Source organism: Plecotus auritus (genome assembly GCF_963455305.1).
Source record: "Plecotus auritus genome assembly, chromosome: 2".
NCBI classification, from domain to species: Eukaryota; Metazoa; Chordata; class Mammalia; order Chiroptera; family Vespertilionidae; genus Plecotus; species Plecotus auritus.
This window is the reverse complement of record NC_137771.1, coordinates 226,296,952-226,314,111: the sequence shown is the minus strand read 5'-3', so window position 1 is coordinate 226,314,111 and position 17,160 is coordinate 226,296,952. Positions and strand designations below refer to the sequence as shown.

General features: G+C 51.1%; 1 protein-coding gene and 1 pseudogene across 7 annotated transcripts in view; both read left to right on the top strand.

The window, feature by feature from the left end:
• The window catches only part of DOP1B (DOP1 leucine zipper like protein B), a 63,987-nt gene extending 49,161 nt beyond the window's left edge, over window positions 1-14,826 (top strand). For 3 of the 6 annotated variants that reach the window (XM_080658285.1, XM_080658282.1, XM_080658283.1), the window contains exons 28-37: window positions 3,498-3,583; window positions 3,813-3,922; window positions 4,038-4,184; window positions 5,341-5,402; window positions 6,137-6,265; window positions 7,460-7,596; window positions 9,003-9,058; window positions 9,738-9,899; window positions 13,225-13,354; window positions 14,313-14,826. In XM_080658285.1, the coding sequence (XP_080514411.1) occupies window positions 3,498-3,583; window positions 3,813-3,922; window positions 4,038-4,184; window positions 5,341-5,402; window positions 6,137-6,265; window positions 7,460-7,596; window positions 9,003-9,058; window positions 9,738-9,899; window positions 13,225-13,354; window positions 14,313-14,564 (1,271 nt within the window). In that variant the 3' untranslated portion in view covers window positions 14,565-14,826. The remainder of the gene's footprint in view (window positions 1-3,497; window positions 3,584-3,812; window positions 3,923-4,037; window positions 4,185-5,340; window positions 5,403-6,136; window positions 6,266-7,459; window positions 7,597-9,002; window positions 9,059-9,737; window positions 9,900-13,224; window positions 13,355-14,312) is intronic. The other 3 variants (XM_080658286.1, XM_080658284.1, XR_013960045.1) reach the window with 2 other exon arrangements.
• Window positions 14,827-16,627: 1,801 nt separating this feature from the next.
• On the top strand, window positions 16,628-16,940 carry LOC308241877 (mitochondrial import receptor subunit TOM5 homolog; annotated as a pseudogene). Its single transcript has one exon. The product of its transcript is annotated as a mitochondrial import receptor subunit TOM5 homolog (transcript).
• The last annotated feature ends 220 nt before the right edge of the window (window positions 16,941-17,160 follow it).

Below are 17,160 nucleotides of genomic sequence, written 5' to 3'. Positions count from 1 at the left end.
CAGCCAGACATTCTCAGAGTCTGAATTAAATGCAGTAGTGTAGCTTGTCAATTGCCTTGGTGTGGTGCGGTGTTTCTTCCTTTTCCGCGTCCCGCACAGAAAGGGAGAAAGACAGGTTCTTGAGGGGAGGAGCTGGGGGTTAAGAAATTAGAGAAAGAAAGAGACAAGAGACAGAAATAGATTCAAGCTGGGTGCCGGGTGGCTTCCTGTCCTCTGATAGAGAGACAGTCACACTCACCTCAGACAACACAGCATATTTATTGGTTTCCAAAAGGGATTTTATGATCAAAAGGAGTTTCGGGTGTGCCCAAATCCTATTCATCAGGATCTGAGTAAGCTCCTTATTTTGGGTGGGTCAAGGTCCTTTTTGTTCCTCATTCCAAGTACAGGGGTACTGATAAGAGGATTCTGCCAGTGCCCTTGGGCTCAGCTGATAAGAATTAAAAAAGTATCCATGTGCCTTCCCAGACAGCTCTCTACACCATGGCCCTAAAGACCACTTATCAGACAAGTATACTTATCAGAAATCCAAAAACAACACAAAACTGCTTGCCTCAAGTGAAAAGCCAGGTTTGATACCTGTTTTAGGCAGGCGGGCACGGTGCCAGATGAGGTTAGTCAAGTCCTATGAGGCTGACAGAGCTGGGGGGTTGGGGGGAGCAGGGGGTGGGAATTGGTGCACGGCGCCTCGAGAACTGGGCTCCCGCCCGAAAGCAGGTTCTGCTCCCAGGAGGAGGAAGGGCGTGTGCTGGACACAGTGGTGCCAGCGCCCGTCTGTCCGGCCGTATTTCTCCGACAGCTTCTTAGTGGTTTGAGGAGATACTGTACCTAGGGTACCCTCATTGGCTCATGTAAACCAGCAAGCATGCCTTCGCGGGCGGTGGTGATGGCTCTTCTCTAGGAAAAGGGCTCATGCAGCTCCTTGGCTGATTGTCCTCAGGTGTTTCTGCCGCGTGTGAGGTGAGAGATTGACCTGCGTCTCCACCACTCAGCTGTGTCCAGTGGGTGATGGGGCCTGGCTTTGGTGCAATAATGAACTGTAACCTCAGTCCAGGGGTCCTCAAACTTTTTAAACAGGGGGCCAGTTCACTGTCCCTCAGACGGTTGGAGGGCCGGACTATAGTTTAAAAAAAAAACTATAAACAAATTCCTATGTGCACTGTGGGCCCGGGATGAGTCGGCTGCTAAGCAGGACAGGCAGCGGCACCCGGCGGGTCGGATAAATGTCCTCGGTGGGCCGCATGTGGCCCGCGGGCCGTAGTTTGAGGACGTCTGCAAGACAATGCTGTAGTAATTGCCCGATTTTATTTATTTATTTATTTTAGCAATTATAGCTTTCTAAAGCTCGAGGTGAACTTTGAGCTTCTCAGTAAGACTTAAATTGCACAGTGTAGAGTACCAGAAATCAGAGTGCTTGGATGCAAACCCAGTTTACACATCAGCCATGTGACTCATGAAACAGACTGGGGCTTCGAAGTGGCGTGATTTTCTCCTCTGAAAGATTCTGTGCGTGCCGTGGGTGTGCAGGTCCTTATGTGTAGGTACCTGTCTGGTATGTGCCACACGCTGTGTCCTGAACACTGGCACCACAGCCAACAAAGTGAGCGGGGCCTGCGCTCTTGTGGGGGCACGGAAGATGATAATGAAAGACTGAGTTAATGTAGGTGTCTTTTCTCAGTGATGTATGAAGGGAGGTTGTCAGCTGAGGAGGGAGGGTGGTGAGGGCTGCGGGGCAGCACATGGGAGAATTGTGTCGCAGAGTGGAAAGCAGCATGCGCCGCAGAGCATGTGGCGGGATTACCTGGTAGCATCGGGTCTCTTTTGAGTTTCACGCCCATGAAATAAAGCAGGATCGTTTCAGAGCATTAGCTACACAGAACTCCCTCAGCAGAACCTGGGGGTTAGCCAGCAGTGCGTTTCTCCGGGTGGAACTTCAGAGAGAGAGAAGCAAGAGAGGTAAGGGTGTTTGCGAGGTGGACGCTAGACCGTGGGTGTAGTGGGGCAGGGAGAGCAGTGGGGCAGGGAGAGCAGTGGGCCAGGGAGAGCAGTGGGGCAGGGAGAGCAGTGGGGGAGGGAGAGCAGTGGGGCAGGGAGAGCAGTGGGGCAGGGAGAGCAGTGGGGGAGGGAGAGCAGTGGGGGAGGGAGAGCAGTGGGGCAGGGAGAGCAGTGGGGCAGGGAGAGCAGTGGGGCAGGGAGAGCAGTGGGGCAGGGAGAGCAGTGGGGCAGGGAGAGCAGTGGGGGAGGGAGAGCAGTGGGGCAGGGAGAGCAGTGGGGCAGGGAGAGCAGTGGAGGAGGGAGAGCAGTGGGGGAGGGAGAGCAGTGGAGGAGGGAGAGCAGTGGGGGAGGGAGAGCAGTGGGGGAGGGAGAGCAGTGGGGGAGGGAGAGCAGTGGGGAGGGAGAGCAGTGGGGGAGGGAGAGCAGTGGGGCAGGGAGAGCAGTGGAGGAGGGAGAGCAGTGGGGGAGGGAGAGCAGTGGGGCAGGGAGAGCAGTGGAGGAGGGAGAGCAGTGGGGGAGGGAGAGCAGTGGGGCAGGGAGAGCAGTGGGGCAGGGAGAGCAGTGGGGGAGGGAGAGCAGTGGGGGAGGGAGAGCAGTGGGGCAGGGAGAGCAGTGGGGCAGGGAGAGCAGTGGGGGAGGGAGAGCAGTGGGGGAGGGAGAGCAGTGGGGCAGGGAGAGCAGTGGGGGAGGGAGAGCAGGGAGGACCTGGAGGAGCTGCTGGGCAGTTAGGGTGGTAGACGCAGCGGTTGGAGGCCTGTACACAGATTCAGGAGCTGCCAGAGCGGGGTTCCAGGAGTACGTGAGCAGGAAAAATAAAAAGACATGGTCCAACCTGGCCTGGGTGGCTTAGTGGTGACTGTGTCGGCCCTCCCAGCAAAGGGCTGTGGGTTCGATTCCAGATCAAGGGCATGTATCTGGGTTGTAGGTTCGATCCCTGGCCCAGTCTGGGCACGTACAGGAGGCAGTCAATCCATGTGTCTCACATTGATGTTTCTCTCCCCCTCTCCTCTCTCCCACTCTCTCTAAAAAAAAAAATCAATGGGAAAAATATCCTCAGGTGAGGGTTAACAAAAACAAACAAACAAAAATTTCAAGATGCTGGAAATGGAGTTTTTGGAAATTGGTGAGGACAAAGGTATGATGGCTGGCTGAGCAGAGTAAAAGTGACAGTGGCTGCCTGAGCAGAGTAAAAGATTTCTGGAAGAGAAAAGGTCAAAGGGCTCAGAGGCCAGGGTGTTCAGTAGATCATCCAAAGGAAGGTTGAAGTTCCAGGAATGATGCCGAGACTGGACATGGGGAGGAAGACAGGGAGGCGGTGCTAATTTATTTGATCAAAATATACAGATGGTTCGGTGCTGAAATCGAGCGTGTTGACAGAGAAGAATACCTAAGTTATATCCCTGTACATAATCAGTGTGAAAGCTGGGGGCTCGTGACTCACGTTCATGAGGGCTCCGTGGCGACCTGTCCACCATGCTTACACACAGATATTCCTTCGTTAGCAGATGCTGCTGCCGCTGCTTCGGCCATGGTGTCCGCGTCCGCCCCTTCGGTGTACAGCGTGCAGGCCCTCTCTCTGCTGGCGGAGGTAAGCACACACCTGAGCGTCATCCCTTCGGAAGTGACCGCGGCCCGAATCTTTGGGAAGATGTCTCCTCAGGTGCCGGTGCGGGTGGGCTGCGCGTCCCAGGTGGGCTGCTTGGTCTCGGCCTCCAGCTGCGCTGGGAGATTCCTGCCAGGCTGTTCACACCTTGCGGACTGCATTCTTTCCTTCCCTCGGTTCAGAAGATTTCTCTCGTCTCGCAACCCCGGTCTAGGTTCTGGCGTCTCTCCTGGACATGGTCTACCGCAGCGACGAGAAGGAGAAAGCCGTGCCGCTGGTCTCCCGGCTGCTCTACTACGTGTTTCCTTACCTGCGCAACCACAGGTGCCGTGCCTGCGTGTACCCTCGTCTGTGCAGGACAGCAGGTTATGGGAAATGCATCCGGGGGCTTTCCTAGGCAGCCTTTGACCTTGACCCCTCCCCTGCCACCCCCATTTAGTGCCTACAACGCGCCCAGCTTCCGGGCGGGCGCCCAGCTGCTGAGCTCTCTGAGTGGCTACGCCTACACGAAGCGGGCCTGGAAGAAAGAAGTGCTGGACTTGTTCCTGGACCCCGCCTTCTTCCAGATGGACACGTCTTGTGCGCAGTAAGGAAGGCGGCCCTGTCCCATGTACACGTCTTGTGCGCAGTAAGGAAGGCGGTCCTGTCCCATGTACACGTCTTGTGCGCAGTAAGGAAGGCGGCCCTGTCCCATGTACACGTCTTGTGCGCAGTAAGGAAGGCGGCCCTGTCCCATGTACACGTCTTGTGCGCAGTAAGGAAGGCGGCCCTGTCCCATGTACACGTCTTGTGCGCAGTAAGGAAGGCGGCCCTGTCCCATGTCCTCAGTCTCCACCGGGAAGTCGCCTCATAAATAATCCCACGCCTGCGACAGCAGCAGAGTCGGCGTCAGCCCCAATCCTGAGACATCTGCCACACACTCCAGTCTCACAGGGTATTCCTGGGGCAGGAATTAAGTTTTTTAAAAATACAAGGGTGCTTTTTTTTTTAATCAAAAGAATGTCAATGAAGAGATGGTATTATTCTGAAGCGCTTACTATGGGGTCCCAGTGGTGCTTGGTCCCGCACTGCCTTATAGTCACAGGCCATTGGCACTGCCCGTCCTTGTCCCCCTTCCCCACCCACACTCACTGACCTTGCAGTGCCCGGCCCTGCCCGGGCAGCCGAGGTCCGTGGAGATCCAGCTGCGAGGTGAACTTCCCACGCCTTTTCCTCGGAGGCCACAAAACCACTCAGTGATGTCCTCCTGGCGTGGCTGAGCATGTCTGTGTTAATGGAGGAGGAGGGCAGAGACTGGTCAGCTTTCTTTGTGTGGCCTGGACGTTTGCCCTGCCACCACCAGAGACGGTGGCTTGCACCCCATAACCCCGTTACCCTTTGGGGAGCCCACTGGAAGACACGTGTTTGTCTTCACTGCTCCCCGTTCTTCCCATCAACACAAGTGTGAACGTATTTAGGGCAACCTCGGAAAAGCCAGAGTACCTGACAGTTTGTTTTCTGTTGTGGTGAACTGGGAGTTACTCCTTACTCCCTGTGTTACTCATTCCATTAGTTATTCCCAGTCACGCTTATAAATGAAAAGCTCTTGCTGAGCTCTCCCTTATATAAAAACTACTCCTTCACTAACTTTTCGGAATGTGGTTTTTAATAGATCTTAAAGGGGCATGGTCTTTTCTTGATGCTTTTAATCAGACTGTCATCTTTTGCATATTTAACTAATTTTGCTTTTTTTAAATATCCAGTTGGAAGTCCATTATTGACCATCTTCTGACTCATGAGAAAACAATGTTTAAAGATTTAATGAGTGAGTTCTCTGTTACTTGCACGTAAGTCACACTTTGAGGGACCAACGCCACTGGCATCAGCTTTGCCCACGTAGTTCAGAGCCCCACTCGCACCTTCATGCGCCACCTGAGCCACAAACTGCGGTGTGATGAGTGCGGTACGTCAGGCTAGACGAGGAGGCCTTTCCAGCTCCCGGTGTTGGCACCGTTCTGTAGCCAAGCTCTCTTGCAGCTTTATTGTGGAGAAAGGCGTTAGAAAGTCATGATAAGTTGTTTACCATAATTTATCAGGAGCACTTTCCTATGTCTCATATCTTCTTCTAATCCCTATCACTAAGTCTCATTAAAGGCATAAGTATCTTGCCCAGCTAGTGTGGCTCAATTGGTTGAGCTTATGCCCATGCGCCAGGAGGTCAAGATTCAATTCCCAGTCAGGGCACTTGCCTGGGTTGATGGCTCAGTTTCCAGTCGGAGGCGTCAGGAAACATCTCCCGTGTTCCTGTCTCCCGCTTCCTTCCTCTTTCTCAAATCAATGAAAACCATATTTTTCCTAAAGAAATAAGTATTTTTACAAATAAATATGCAAGTAATTACCACATGCCTTTCCTTAATCAAGATCGTGGTTTTTAAAAAAAAAAAAGATCGTGGTTTTTCACCAGGGAAGCTAAGAATTACACTAGTAAGAATTTCCCGTCACTTACCTCTAATTGTAGTTTTCTCACTAAATGGGACTTATTTCCTGTGTTTATTCTAGGCATGCAGAGCAGTTCCTTAAAACTGTTCCCAAGTTTTGAGCAGAAAGCCATGCTGCTAAAGCGCCAGGCTTTTGCTGTCTTCAGCGGTGAACTCGACCAATACCACCTGTACCTTCCTCTGATACAAGGTAAGAAGACATCACCCCCACAAAGGCCCTGATTGGGGACTGGAAAGGCGACACTGTTCCCTTTAAGCTGCGAGAGTCTGGCTCCCCAGGTCCACGGCGCACTTCCCATCCCTTCCTCAGGGTCCTGCATGGATCAGCTCTGTGTCCACATCAGGACGCCCGTGCTCAGAGACTAGCATCTGCCCAGGCCGGAATGAACTTTTAAAAAACAAAGTTTAACCCCACGGACCTCACCTCCAGGTCATTCCTTGAGTCCCCAGGTTCCTAGCCGGTCCTGCCACCTGGCCCTCACCTTTCAGTTTTCTGCTGGTTGATGTGTGTATTTGGTTCAAGGGTGGTTTTTTAAAATTTCCGTTTCAGAGAGAAATAGACAGTAATATACTTACTCCATCTTGTCCGAACCAGACGCAGAAACGCTCGTTTAAATGCCAGCGTGCTTGGCAGGTGTCTGAGCTGTGCGTGTCCTTTGTGCTTGAAAGGCGACAAGAAAACACCAGGGAGCGAGCTCAGACAGAGAAGGGTTCACTGCGGTGCTGCGGCCAGTCGTGACTGGCAGGACCGTCACTCAGCTGTTTGCTGTGGTAGTTTATGTTCCTAAGAAACCTCAAGTCACAGGGAACACCACATTGCACAAACAATTATTTCAGTAGACAAGTGGGAAAGACTGTTAGCGGCTGCAGAGTTGAACTCACAACATTTTTTCCCTGCAGGAGTTAAAGTTGTTGTCCTGAGTGTCAAATACACACTTTATTGGATAAATCTATTTTGTTCACTCATTCCACTTTCTACTTCTCACCACCAAAATATAGTGTCACCTACCAGCCAGCCTATATGGTCTTGTGGTCCCATCCCTCACCAAGGCCCGTCTTTGGTTTCTGCGCCTCCTGTTTCATACTCTTAGGAGAAAATTTAGGTGGTCATTCGTCAGCCAATGGCTTTCTGGCTTGAGCCAAAAGCTCATGCCTTTCTCCTCCACTGTGGCAGGGGGATGAGAGCCACGGGAACCCCTTCCTTCAGCAAAGGCCAAGGACGAGGAGGCCGGGTGGACCAGGGCACAGACATCTTCCAGCACCCGCTTCTTACCTGGGTGGTTGGGAAATGTTGAAGCATTGACAGTTCCACTTTTCTTTTTTGTCTGCTGAGAAACTCCAAACTGCATATTTGTGTGATGTCTTTAAAATCTTCTTTCCTTAGAACGCCTGACAGACAATCTCAGAGTTGGACAGACACCCCTAGTTGCTGCTCAGATGTTTCTGTTTTTCAGAGTTTTGCTGCTAAGAATATCCCCCCAGCATTTGACTTCCCTGTGGCCAATAATGGTCTCTGAATTAGTAAGTGCACATTTTTACCCTTGCACGCGAAGTTGGAGCTTTCACAGATGCTGTTTCATATACAGTCATGCGATACTTGATAGTGGGCCTGCGTTCTGCGAAGTGAGTCGCTAGGCGAGTTCGTGGTTGTGTGGACGTCAGAGAGGCTCTCACACACCTAGGCGGCACTCCTGGCTGTCCGGGGTGGTCTGCTCCCAGGCCGCTAGCCTGTGCAGCACGTTACTGTACAAACAACATGAGAGTTTGGGGGGTTTTTTTGAGGGTACGTTTACTAACACCTGGACAGTAAAACAAGGAAGGGCCTAGGATAGAAGAAGCAGCAGAGGGGCTGAGGCGGGCCGCTGTGGCTCACTGGGGAGTCAGAGAAAAGGGGGCCTTGGAGACAAGTTTGGGGTTGAGCCCAGGAGGAGCTGCCACTGCCCATTGCTCCCCTGGTTGCCAGTCTCTTGGAGTCCCTTGGACTCTGGGACATGGGCCCTGAGAGGGGAGAAAGGTGTGGGCATGCTCGGGGTGGCGGGGAGCGGGGGAGAACAGGCTGGGTTTTCCAGTTTCAGTGAGCTATAAGGGCCACACAGCAGTACATAAGTTTAAGGTGTACAGCATAGTAATCTGACTTACATGTGCTGAGAAGTGATTGCCACCGGAAGTTCCGTTACTTTCGTTACCTCATATAGATACAAAAAGGAGAGAGAGTTTTTCCTTGTGATGAGAACTCTTAGGATTTCCTCTCCCAGCAGCTTTCTTATAAACCATACAGCAGTGTTAATGGGAGGCGTTATGTCGTTACAGGGGAACAGAATTTGTTACCCCAACATACATCTCTTTGGCATCAGTATTATTTTAGGCGAGTTAACATGAAGACACAGAGGCATGGAGAAGCTCTGAAAACCAAGTGGAAGCTACCCTTTGCAGGGGAGTCTCTGTGTCAGGTGCTTCCTCCCGCAGCCGCAGACTGCACCACCTGATCTTTAGAGACTTAGTGCAGAAGATACAGGCAGGCAAGGGGGCTCTTAGAAAAGAGAACGGATTCCAGGACACAGAATGGGAAGGGCTATTTCAAGCAGTTTGCTTGCTCTTTGGGGAAATGTGGGGGCCCTCGTGACAGATGACCTCATTGGTGTTGACCAGAAAATTCCAGACTGGTTGATTAAGATTGTTTGGAAGAGGTTGCAACCCCAGCTACTCCTGGTATTAAATCTAAGTTGGATGTCACAGGCTTCAGCACAAGTGACGCCATTTTGGTCCTGTGGTTTTCTCTCTAACAGTTGGGGTATCTTTTCATTTTGTTGATTGATTGTTTTTTTTTTTCTCTATTTGCTATTTTTTTATGGACATATGAATTTTAAACATTAAGCTAGGTTTAATCTCTCGCAAATAGTAACTTGAATTCACATTTTATTTTCAAGATTCAGGCATTCATACAGCTCGAGGACGATCTGAAAGAGGATGAGGAATCGTTGAGGTAAGGAAGGGTCTGTGCACATGCGTGAACGTTAGTGGACGTCACTCTGTGATGTAGGGTTACCCAACATCATGCTAAGTACCATTTTCTTGAAGTTCTTGTGAAAGGACCAGCTCTTTTGATAATTTCTTAAAAGGAAAAACCTTTTTTATTGGCATTATGATACTAGTCCTAAGTTGGTGTGCTTCGTAAGGCCATAGCTCAAAACATCAGAGTTTGGAGTAAGGAAAGTTTATTGATCAAGAAGGGACCAACCTAGAAGATGGGACTTAATGGTACTTGAAATTCATCTTAAGAAAGTGCAGAGTTCAGGCTTCTTTTATGTCAAGGGATGGGCAGGTGGGAGGGGCAGAAGTGATTGACACCGCAGGCATGGGGAGGGGGGAGGTTGTGCTTGGTCTGCAGACCATAGGTTCCTGCAGATCTTTGCTAAACAAGGCATCCTGGGAGAGGCAGCTTCCGGTAAGGGCCGTTTTGTAAAACTCAAGCCACAAGCAGAATTCCTCTACTGATTCGCAGTCTGTGTGCAAAAGCTATTTGCCTGAAGGCCATGCGAGCGAAGCCACTTGAGCAGGTGGAGTCAGAGAGGCCCAGCACTTCACTCTGTTATGGCTGCATCCGCAAAGGGACTGTAGCAGTTTCAAATAAGCTTCTAACGAGTTTCTTTGCACATTTATAGAAACGGCAACAAAACCAACAAAACAAAAGTTTCGGTTCCTGATGGAAACGGGCCCTCAGTGGGGGAGATGCCCCAGAGTGAACTCATCTTCTATTTATCAGCTTGCAAATTCCTGGACACGGCACTTTCTTTTCCACCTGACCAGATGCCCTTATTTCAGACGTAAGTCAGATAAGACCACTTGTCCTTTTAGAAGTAGGAGGGCCTTTCCTGTACAGCATATGAGAAACCACAGTACAATTACTGGTGGCCAGTGAGCCTGCTTCGCACACTGAGGTTCAGATTACCAACAGCAGTGGTTTTGTGAATTTGGCTCACAGTAGTGTGTTAGGGGTGTGTGTGTGTGTATTTAGGTGCTTTTTGCTACTAAATGCTTATAAAACAGGGTTTACGCACTGGTGGTCCTCACTGCATTTGTGTTGACTTGTTTGTGGTCTTTATTTTTCATTAAATAACTAGTGGCCCGGTGCACTAATTCGTGCACATTGAAAGGAAATTAATTAGAAGAGATATTTTAATATTGCTATTCACCCATTCTCTATAATGGAAGTGTCAACCAAATTCAGGATCAACAATGACAGATGGAAACACGTGCATGTGCTAGTCAACTTAGCCTTTTATAGATATAGAATAAACTTGCTTAATTAGACCTAATTTCTGATTTAGCTAAACTTTTTCCAGCCCAGTGCAGCACCCCAGCTTCTCTCTCAGGTAATTGTCAGCAACACAGCAGTAATATCAACATGAAGCAGATTATTATTGTAGATCATGCAGGGAGAACAAAGGGTAAAATATTTAACTGCAGCAGTGTTTGACTATATTCTGCGCAGTGAGAAAACTTGAAGTCATTTTCAAGGTCCACCATTCCTTACTTCTTTTCAGTCGGGTCAAGTTTCTAAACTTCCTAAATCTCCATTTTCCGGCGAATGAAAAGAAAATAGGATTCCACCAAGTCTCCTATCTACCTACTCCAGGACTTCTGTGAGGATCAGATGAGATGAGGCACAGGAAAACACTCCACAGACATTTGGTTACAGTGTGAAATGTTTCCACCTGTGTTCCTGGGCTGGAGAAACTCCAAGGAGGCTAGTAGCTAGGGAGAGGAAGCCAGGCATTGCTACGTGATGTCATTACCTGGCGCCCACAGCAACAGTTTAGGGCTGAGCTGGGCTGTGAACCACATTTTGCGCCATGGGGTCTCAGCAGCATTGTCTGCGATTTGGTGGGGTGTCGCTCCGGGGAGGTGGCGGGGCCTGTGTCCCACTTGGGGGAAGCCAAGTGTTGCTTTGTGGGGGCCAGGTCCACAGTGCCGTTTCTCTGAGCATGTCACGGCAGCTCCTGCATTGAGCGTCTGCCCCCTGGTGGTCAGTGCACATCACAGCGACCGGTCAGACAGGCGGAGGAACACTTAGCATATTAGCCTTTTACAAATGTAGGTTTATATATATAGATTGGGACATGCCATCTCCAATTCACATTGCCCCTCTGGCTCACATTTCCTGTGGGTTCACACAGCTGCTCATCGTTTAGTTTTGTGCGTGGCCCAGACGCCACTCCTCTCTTCCATTCCACCAAGGAGAGTAATCACGTGGGAATGTTTGTGGTAAAGTGTGTCCTTCAGTGCTTGTTACCACATGAAAGAAGCCAGCGTGAAAAGGTTACATGCTGTGTGATCCCAACTACGTAAGATCCTTTAAAAGGCAGAACTAGGAAGAGAGTAGAAAGATCAGAGGTGCCCGGGGCCGGGGCCGGGGGCGGGAGGAGAGCACGGCTTCTTTGGGCAGAGGAACTGCCGTATGTGCTGTTGAGTAGGTTGTTTCATTGAGCAGAGTGATTGCTTTCGAAGAATGAAGCCACAGACCAAAGGTGATAGGTGAAAAGTACAGAAACTTCATTGCAAGCAGACACTACCTCTAGAACCTTAATTCTAAATTCTAAGCCTAGCCCTAGCTGGTGTGGCTCAGTGGATAGAGCATCGGCCTGCGGATTGAAGGGTCCCGGGTTCGATTCCGCTCAAGGGCACATGCCCAGTTGTGGGCCCCATCTCCTGTGGGGGGTGTGCAGGAGGCAGACGATCAGTGATTCTCTCTCATCATTGATGTTTCTATCTCTCTCTCCCTCTCCCTTCCTCTCTGAAATCAATAAAAATATATTTTTTAAAAAAAATAAATTCTAAGCCTAAGACTCTATCCTTCTGGACGGACAGAGGGGCACCTGAGAAGGGTGACGGCCGCTTTGTCTTGAGGCATGAGACCCCCCTTGTCTATCGTGGGACCTTAGCCCTGTCCTAGTTTTCACGACCCCAACAGCTGCCCTTTTCCTCGTTTGGTCCTGTGTAGGCTGGAGGCACTGTTGGTTGATCTTACAGCTCTCCCAGTCGTGCTGGCAGAGAAAGCCGAAGCTTACAGCCTCCCAGCTCCCAGGTCAGGGCTACTTTGGCCTAACTCATGGTCACTTTAACTGCTCAGGCCCGAGATACCCCTGTCTGTCCTCGGTTTATGGCTGTCTTAACTGCACAGGCCCGAGATACCCCTGTCTGTCCTCGGTTTATGGCTGTCTTAATTGCTTAGGCCAGATGTGTTCTACCTGCCTGTGGCATTTCTCTGTCCTCTGTCCAAGTAAGATAAACACCTGGCGCCTTCAAGTCTCATTCCTTCCCATGGACCATCTTCATTCCTAAAACTCCCTAAACCTGCCTACTTGTCCCCTGAAACTGCTTTCACTGTAACAATGGCACGTGCCACTGTGCGTTAGTCCAGACCCACGGGATGCCTAGCAGCAGCGAGAGGGAGCCCGTGAACCGGGCCCCGGGGCGGTGGTGACGTGTCCGTGCAGGATCACCAATGGTTAGGTGTGCACCGCTCTGGTGGGGGATGTGATCGTGGGGAGGCCATGCCTGTGGCGGGCAGGGGGAGCTTGGCAACTCTGTCCTTTCTGTTCAGCTTTGCTGTGAACCTAAAACTGTTCTTAAAAAGAAAGACTTTTTAAAAAGTGGGTTCCGATGTACATAAATATGCATAGCAGCATCATTCATAACAGGCAAAGAAAGGAGACACCCCCACTGTCCGTCAGGTGATGAGTGGGAAGTAACATGAGGTCTGTCGTGCAGTGGGGTCTTTGGTGATAAATACGAATGAAGCACTGGCACCCACCACCACACAGGGGACCTTGACAGCACGTGTGAGGGAAAGAAGCCAGCCACCACGGACCCCGTTTCCTGTCATTCCACTGACAGGAAATGCCCAGAGTAAGAAACTGCAGGGACAGACACTGTGTGAATGGCTGCCTAGACTGAAGGGGTGCAAGGGACTGGGGGGACGTGAGTCTAAGATTGATTATGGTGATGGATGTACAATTCTGCAATATACTGGAAGCCACTGAGTTGTACACTTTACGCAGACAAACTGTACGGTACAAGGACTTTAGCTCAATAACACTGTGCCGAAGAGGCTCTGAGCAGCGTGCTGACCTTGCGTTCTCCCTGCAGGTACAGGTGGGCGTTTGTTCCCGAAGTGGACACAGCGGGCCCCGCCCTCCTGGCAGAGCTAGAGGAGGGTCAGCAGGAATGCACACCCCACACTGTGCGGATTCTAGAACTTCTAATGTTAAAATATGGGGTAGGTGTTTTCCTTTCCAAAAGGTCTGCTCGTGGAAGACGGGAGAAGGGCTGAGGGAAGCATGTCGGTACGCCACCTGATTTTAGTCACTTGGAATCATTGTCAAAATGTATATCAGTAGCCGAAACCGGTTTGGCTCAGTGGTAGAGCGTCGGCCTGCGGACTGAAGGGTCCTGGGTTCGATTCCGGTCAAGGGCATGCACCTTGGTTGCGGGCACATACCCAGTGGGGGGTGTGCAGGAGGCAGCTGATCGATGTTTCTCTTTCATCGATGTTTCTAACTCTCTATCCCTCTCCCTTCCTCTCTGTAAAAAATCAATAAAATATATTTTTTTTAAAAATGTATCTGAGTATGAAAACTTGGAGATGGCTACAAATTCCACCTTCAGTTTTTCACTTATATGTCACTCTCCCATCCCAGCTGCTAAGAGGCACGGCTCCCTGGCTAACACAGTCATGTGGACTCAGTTCATTACTTAGAGGCAGGGCCCGCGAGGAGTGGAGGGGCCTCCCGTGGGGCTGGGCTTTGGGTGAAATCCTGGCGGGAAAGGTCGCTTGAAGACCTAGCCCAGCCGTGGGCAAACTACAGCCCGCGGGCCGGATCCGGCCCGTTCGGCTGTTCTATCCGGCCCGCGGAGCCGAAAGAGCGGAGGGTTCTCTTGCTCTCCCCTCCGCTCCTTTACTTTGAATTTATATCAGTTCACACAAACACTCCATCCATGCTTTTGTTCCGGCCCTCCGGTCCAGTTTAAGAACCCATTGTGGCCCTCGAGTCAAAAAGTTTGCCCACCCCTGACCTAGCCTTTGCGTGTCTGCAGCTGCCCTTAGAGCTGACATGAGGTGCGTGAAGAACCATCTGTTGGGACTGGCTGCCCGCATGCACTTCACTTGGATTTCTAGCCCTTAGCTGAGACGTGTCATTTATGTGGTCTTTTCCTTTTGTGTTTGTTTCTGCCAGGAAATCAGCAGCTCTGATGAGATCGCCGTGAAGAGCGGGTTCCCGCTTCTGCGCCAGCACTCTGTGTCCAGCCTGCGGCAGCTGGTGCCCTTCTTCAAGACGCTGAACTGTGCTTTTAAAGCCCAAAGCAAGCCGCCCGCGGACACCCGCGGACCTCCCCTCCTGGGGGGCCCTGTCACGGACAGCCCGAGGGTCTTGAAACAGCTGGAGGGGTGTGTGGAGTGCGATTTTCTGGAGCATCTGGAATGTTAACCTCCGAGACAGCTGGGTCCGTCCCTTTCCTGAGTCTTAAGCGGAAGTGGCAGATTCTGCGCAGGGAGCGGCCAGGCAGGCTCTGCAGACACGCTAGTTCCACTGGGACGCGGACTTCAGGTCATTTCCTGCTGAGCGACAAGTCCCACCTCCCCAAAGGCCTTGTAATATATGTGGATTGGATTATACGTTTCTTCCTCAGTTTATGTAAAGAAAATAAAGTTAATATATCATCTAACGATCGCACAAAATCTGTAAGTTGAAGTATGAAGAGTCATTCTCTTTGTCAGTGTAGAACAGCCTTGGGCAAACTACGGCCCGCGGGCTGGATCCGGCTGTTCTATCCGGTTCTCTTGCTCTCCCCTCCGCTCCTTTACTTTGAATTTATATTAGTTCACACAAACACTCCATCCATGCTTTTGTTCCGGCCCTCCGGTCCAGTTTAAGAACCCATTGTGGCTCTCGAGTCAAAAAGTTTGCCCACCCCTGGTGTAGACACATGGGTCTGCCTAGCCTGTTTCCCTAAAAACTGTAACTGGTTGGATATTATTTTTTTTTTTTAAATATATTTTATTGATATTTTACAGAGAGGAAGGGAGAGGAATAGAGAGCTAGAAACATCGATGAGAGAGAATCATCGATCAGCTGCCTCCTGCACACCTCCCACTGGGGATGTGCCCGCAACCAAGGTACATGCCCTTGACCGGAATCGAACCCGGGACCCTTCAGTCCGCAGGCCGACGCTCTGTCCACTGAGCCAAACCGGTTTCAGCTACACACATTCCTTTAAAGTATCTATTTTAGTGCCACATTTTAGAACTGAAATGTATTTTCTGAAAACAATAGTTGCCCGTTCAGCAGTGGGTGCTTGAAGAGGTCATCTGAGAGTGAGTATTTAACTCCTGCCATTAAAATCACGTGTTGGCACCTTCAGCTGCCTACGAAACGCCTAGTCTTCGGCTCTCACAGCTGTCACCTTAGGCATGTTCCACAGTGACCTTGCCAGCACGTTCCAGTTAACACAGGCCAATCAGCGGTCACGGAGCCTCTGGTGCCCCACACAGCTCTCAGGGAAACTCCCTCTCAGACTCTTCCCTCCCCCTCACTCCTTCCGGGGCCTCTGCCCCTGTGCACACCTCGCTGCTCATTCCAGTGATCCCTCCCCCGGCACAGACCCCCCAGCCCGGCAGCACGTCACCCACTGTCTCCAAGCCTGTGTGTTTGCCAACCACCCCCCGTGGAGTCCTGGCTGGGCGCCCCTCTGCTGCGGCTGGCCTCCCAGACCCGCCTGTGTCGCACCCGTTTCAGCCGCAGAGCGTGGAGTCCCTCCCCAGGCCCAGTGACACCTAAAGTCCTGTCCTGTCCTCCGCAGACGGGCTGGGGCCTGACGAACAATGGGTGAAATTTCTCCTAACATCCCGCTACTTCCTAGTTCGTGTGCAGGTCAGCACTTCGTGTCATTAGTCCCAACAGAGGATCTGGGGAGCACAGAGCCACATGGTTCCCCAAATAAGGGCTAGAAATAAGCACCCAAAGGTGCCGCTAGATATCATCCTATATAATAAAAGCCTAATATGCAAATTGTCCCCTCGGGCAGTCGTTCTACCAGGAGTTTGGGAGACCAGCGGGTTCGACAGCTCGCTGTGATGTGCACTGACCACTAGGGGGTGGCGTGGAACATGGTGAGCCTCGGCAAAGTGGCGCTGGCAGTGGACAGCAGTGGAGGTGCTGCCAGCCCTGATGGGCCCCAATGAGAGTGGGACCTCGGCGGGATGGTGGAGCAGGAAAGTGGGCAGCGCCAGGTCAAGGTGGGGTGCCAGGTGGGGCTCCAGGGCTGTGAGGCTGGAGGTGCAACTTGGGGCTGTGAGGCTGGGGGTGCAACTTGGGGCTGTGAGCCTGGGGGCACAAGCTGGCGTCCAATACCCACAGGCCACCCCGAGGGACCCCACCCGTGCACAAATTCGTGCACCAGGCCTCTAGTGACAGTTATACAAACAGGTGTTAAAAATCACCTGGGGGGGGGAAAAAATCACCTGGGAATTGTTTTTGGGTGTCGGGATAACTTTGAAAACATTTGCAAGTTGGGCCCCTACAATTTTAAGTATTAAAGTATAGAATTATAAATCCTCTGTAACATACTATGCATGACCTCTAGTCCAGGTTTTGAGGAGATAACTATGTGCTCGTTAATAGTTAACATTTAGGTAGGGAAGCCGGTGAGGCAGAGCCGCGATGTTCTGTATCGAGGGCCTCGCGCCGAAGTTGGATCCCGAGGAGATGGAACGGAAGATGCGCCAGGATATGATCTCTTCCATACGGAACTTCCTCATCTATGTAGCCCTGCTGTGAGTCACTCCTTTTATCTTAAAGAAATAGGACAGGCCGAAACCGGTTCGGCTCAGTGGATAGAGCGCCAGCCTGCGGACTGAAGGGTCCCGGGTTCGGGCACATCCCCAGTGGGAGGTGTGCAGGAGGCAGCTGATCGATGTTTCTCTCTCATCGATGTTTCTAACTCTCTATCCCTCTCCCTTCCTCTCTGTAAAAAAAAATCAATAAAATATATATATAAAAAAAAGAAATAGGACAGCATATAAAG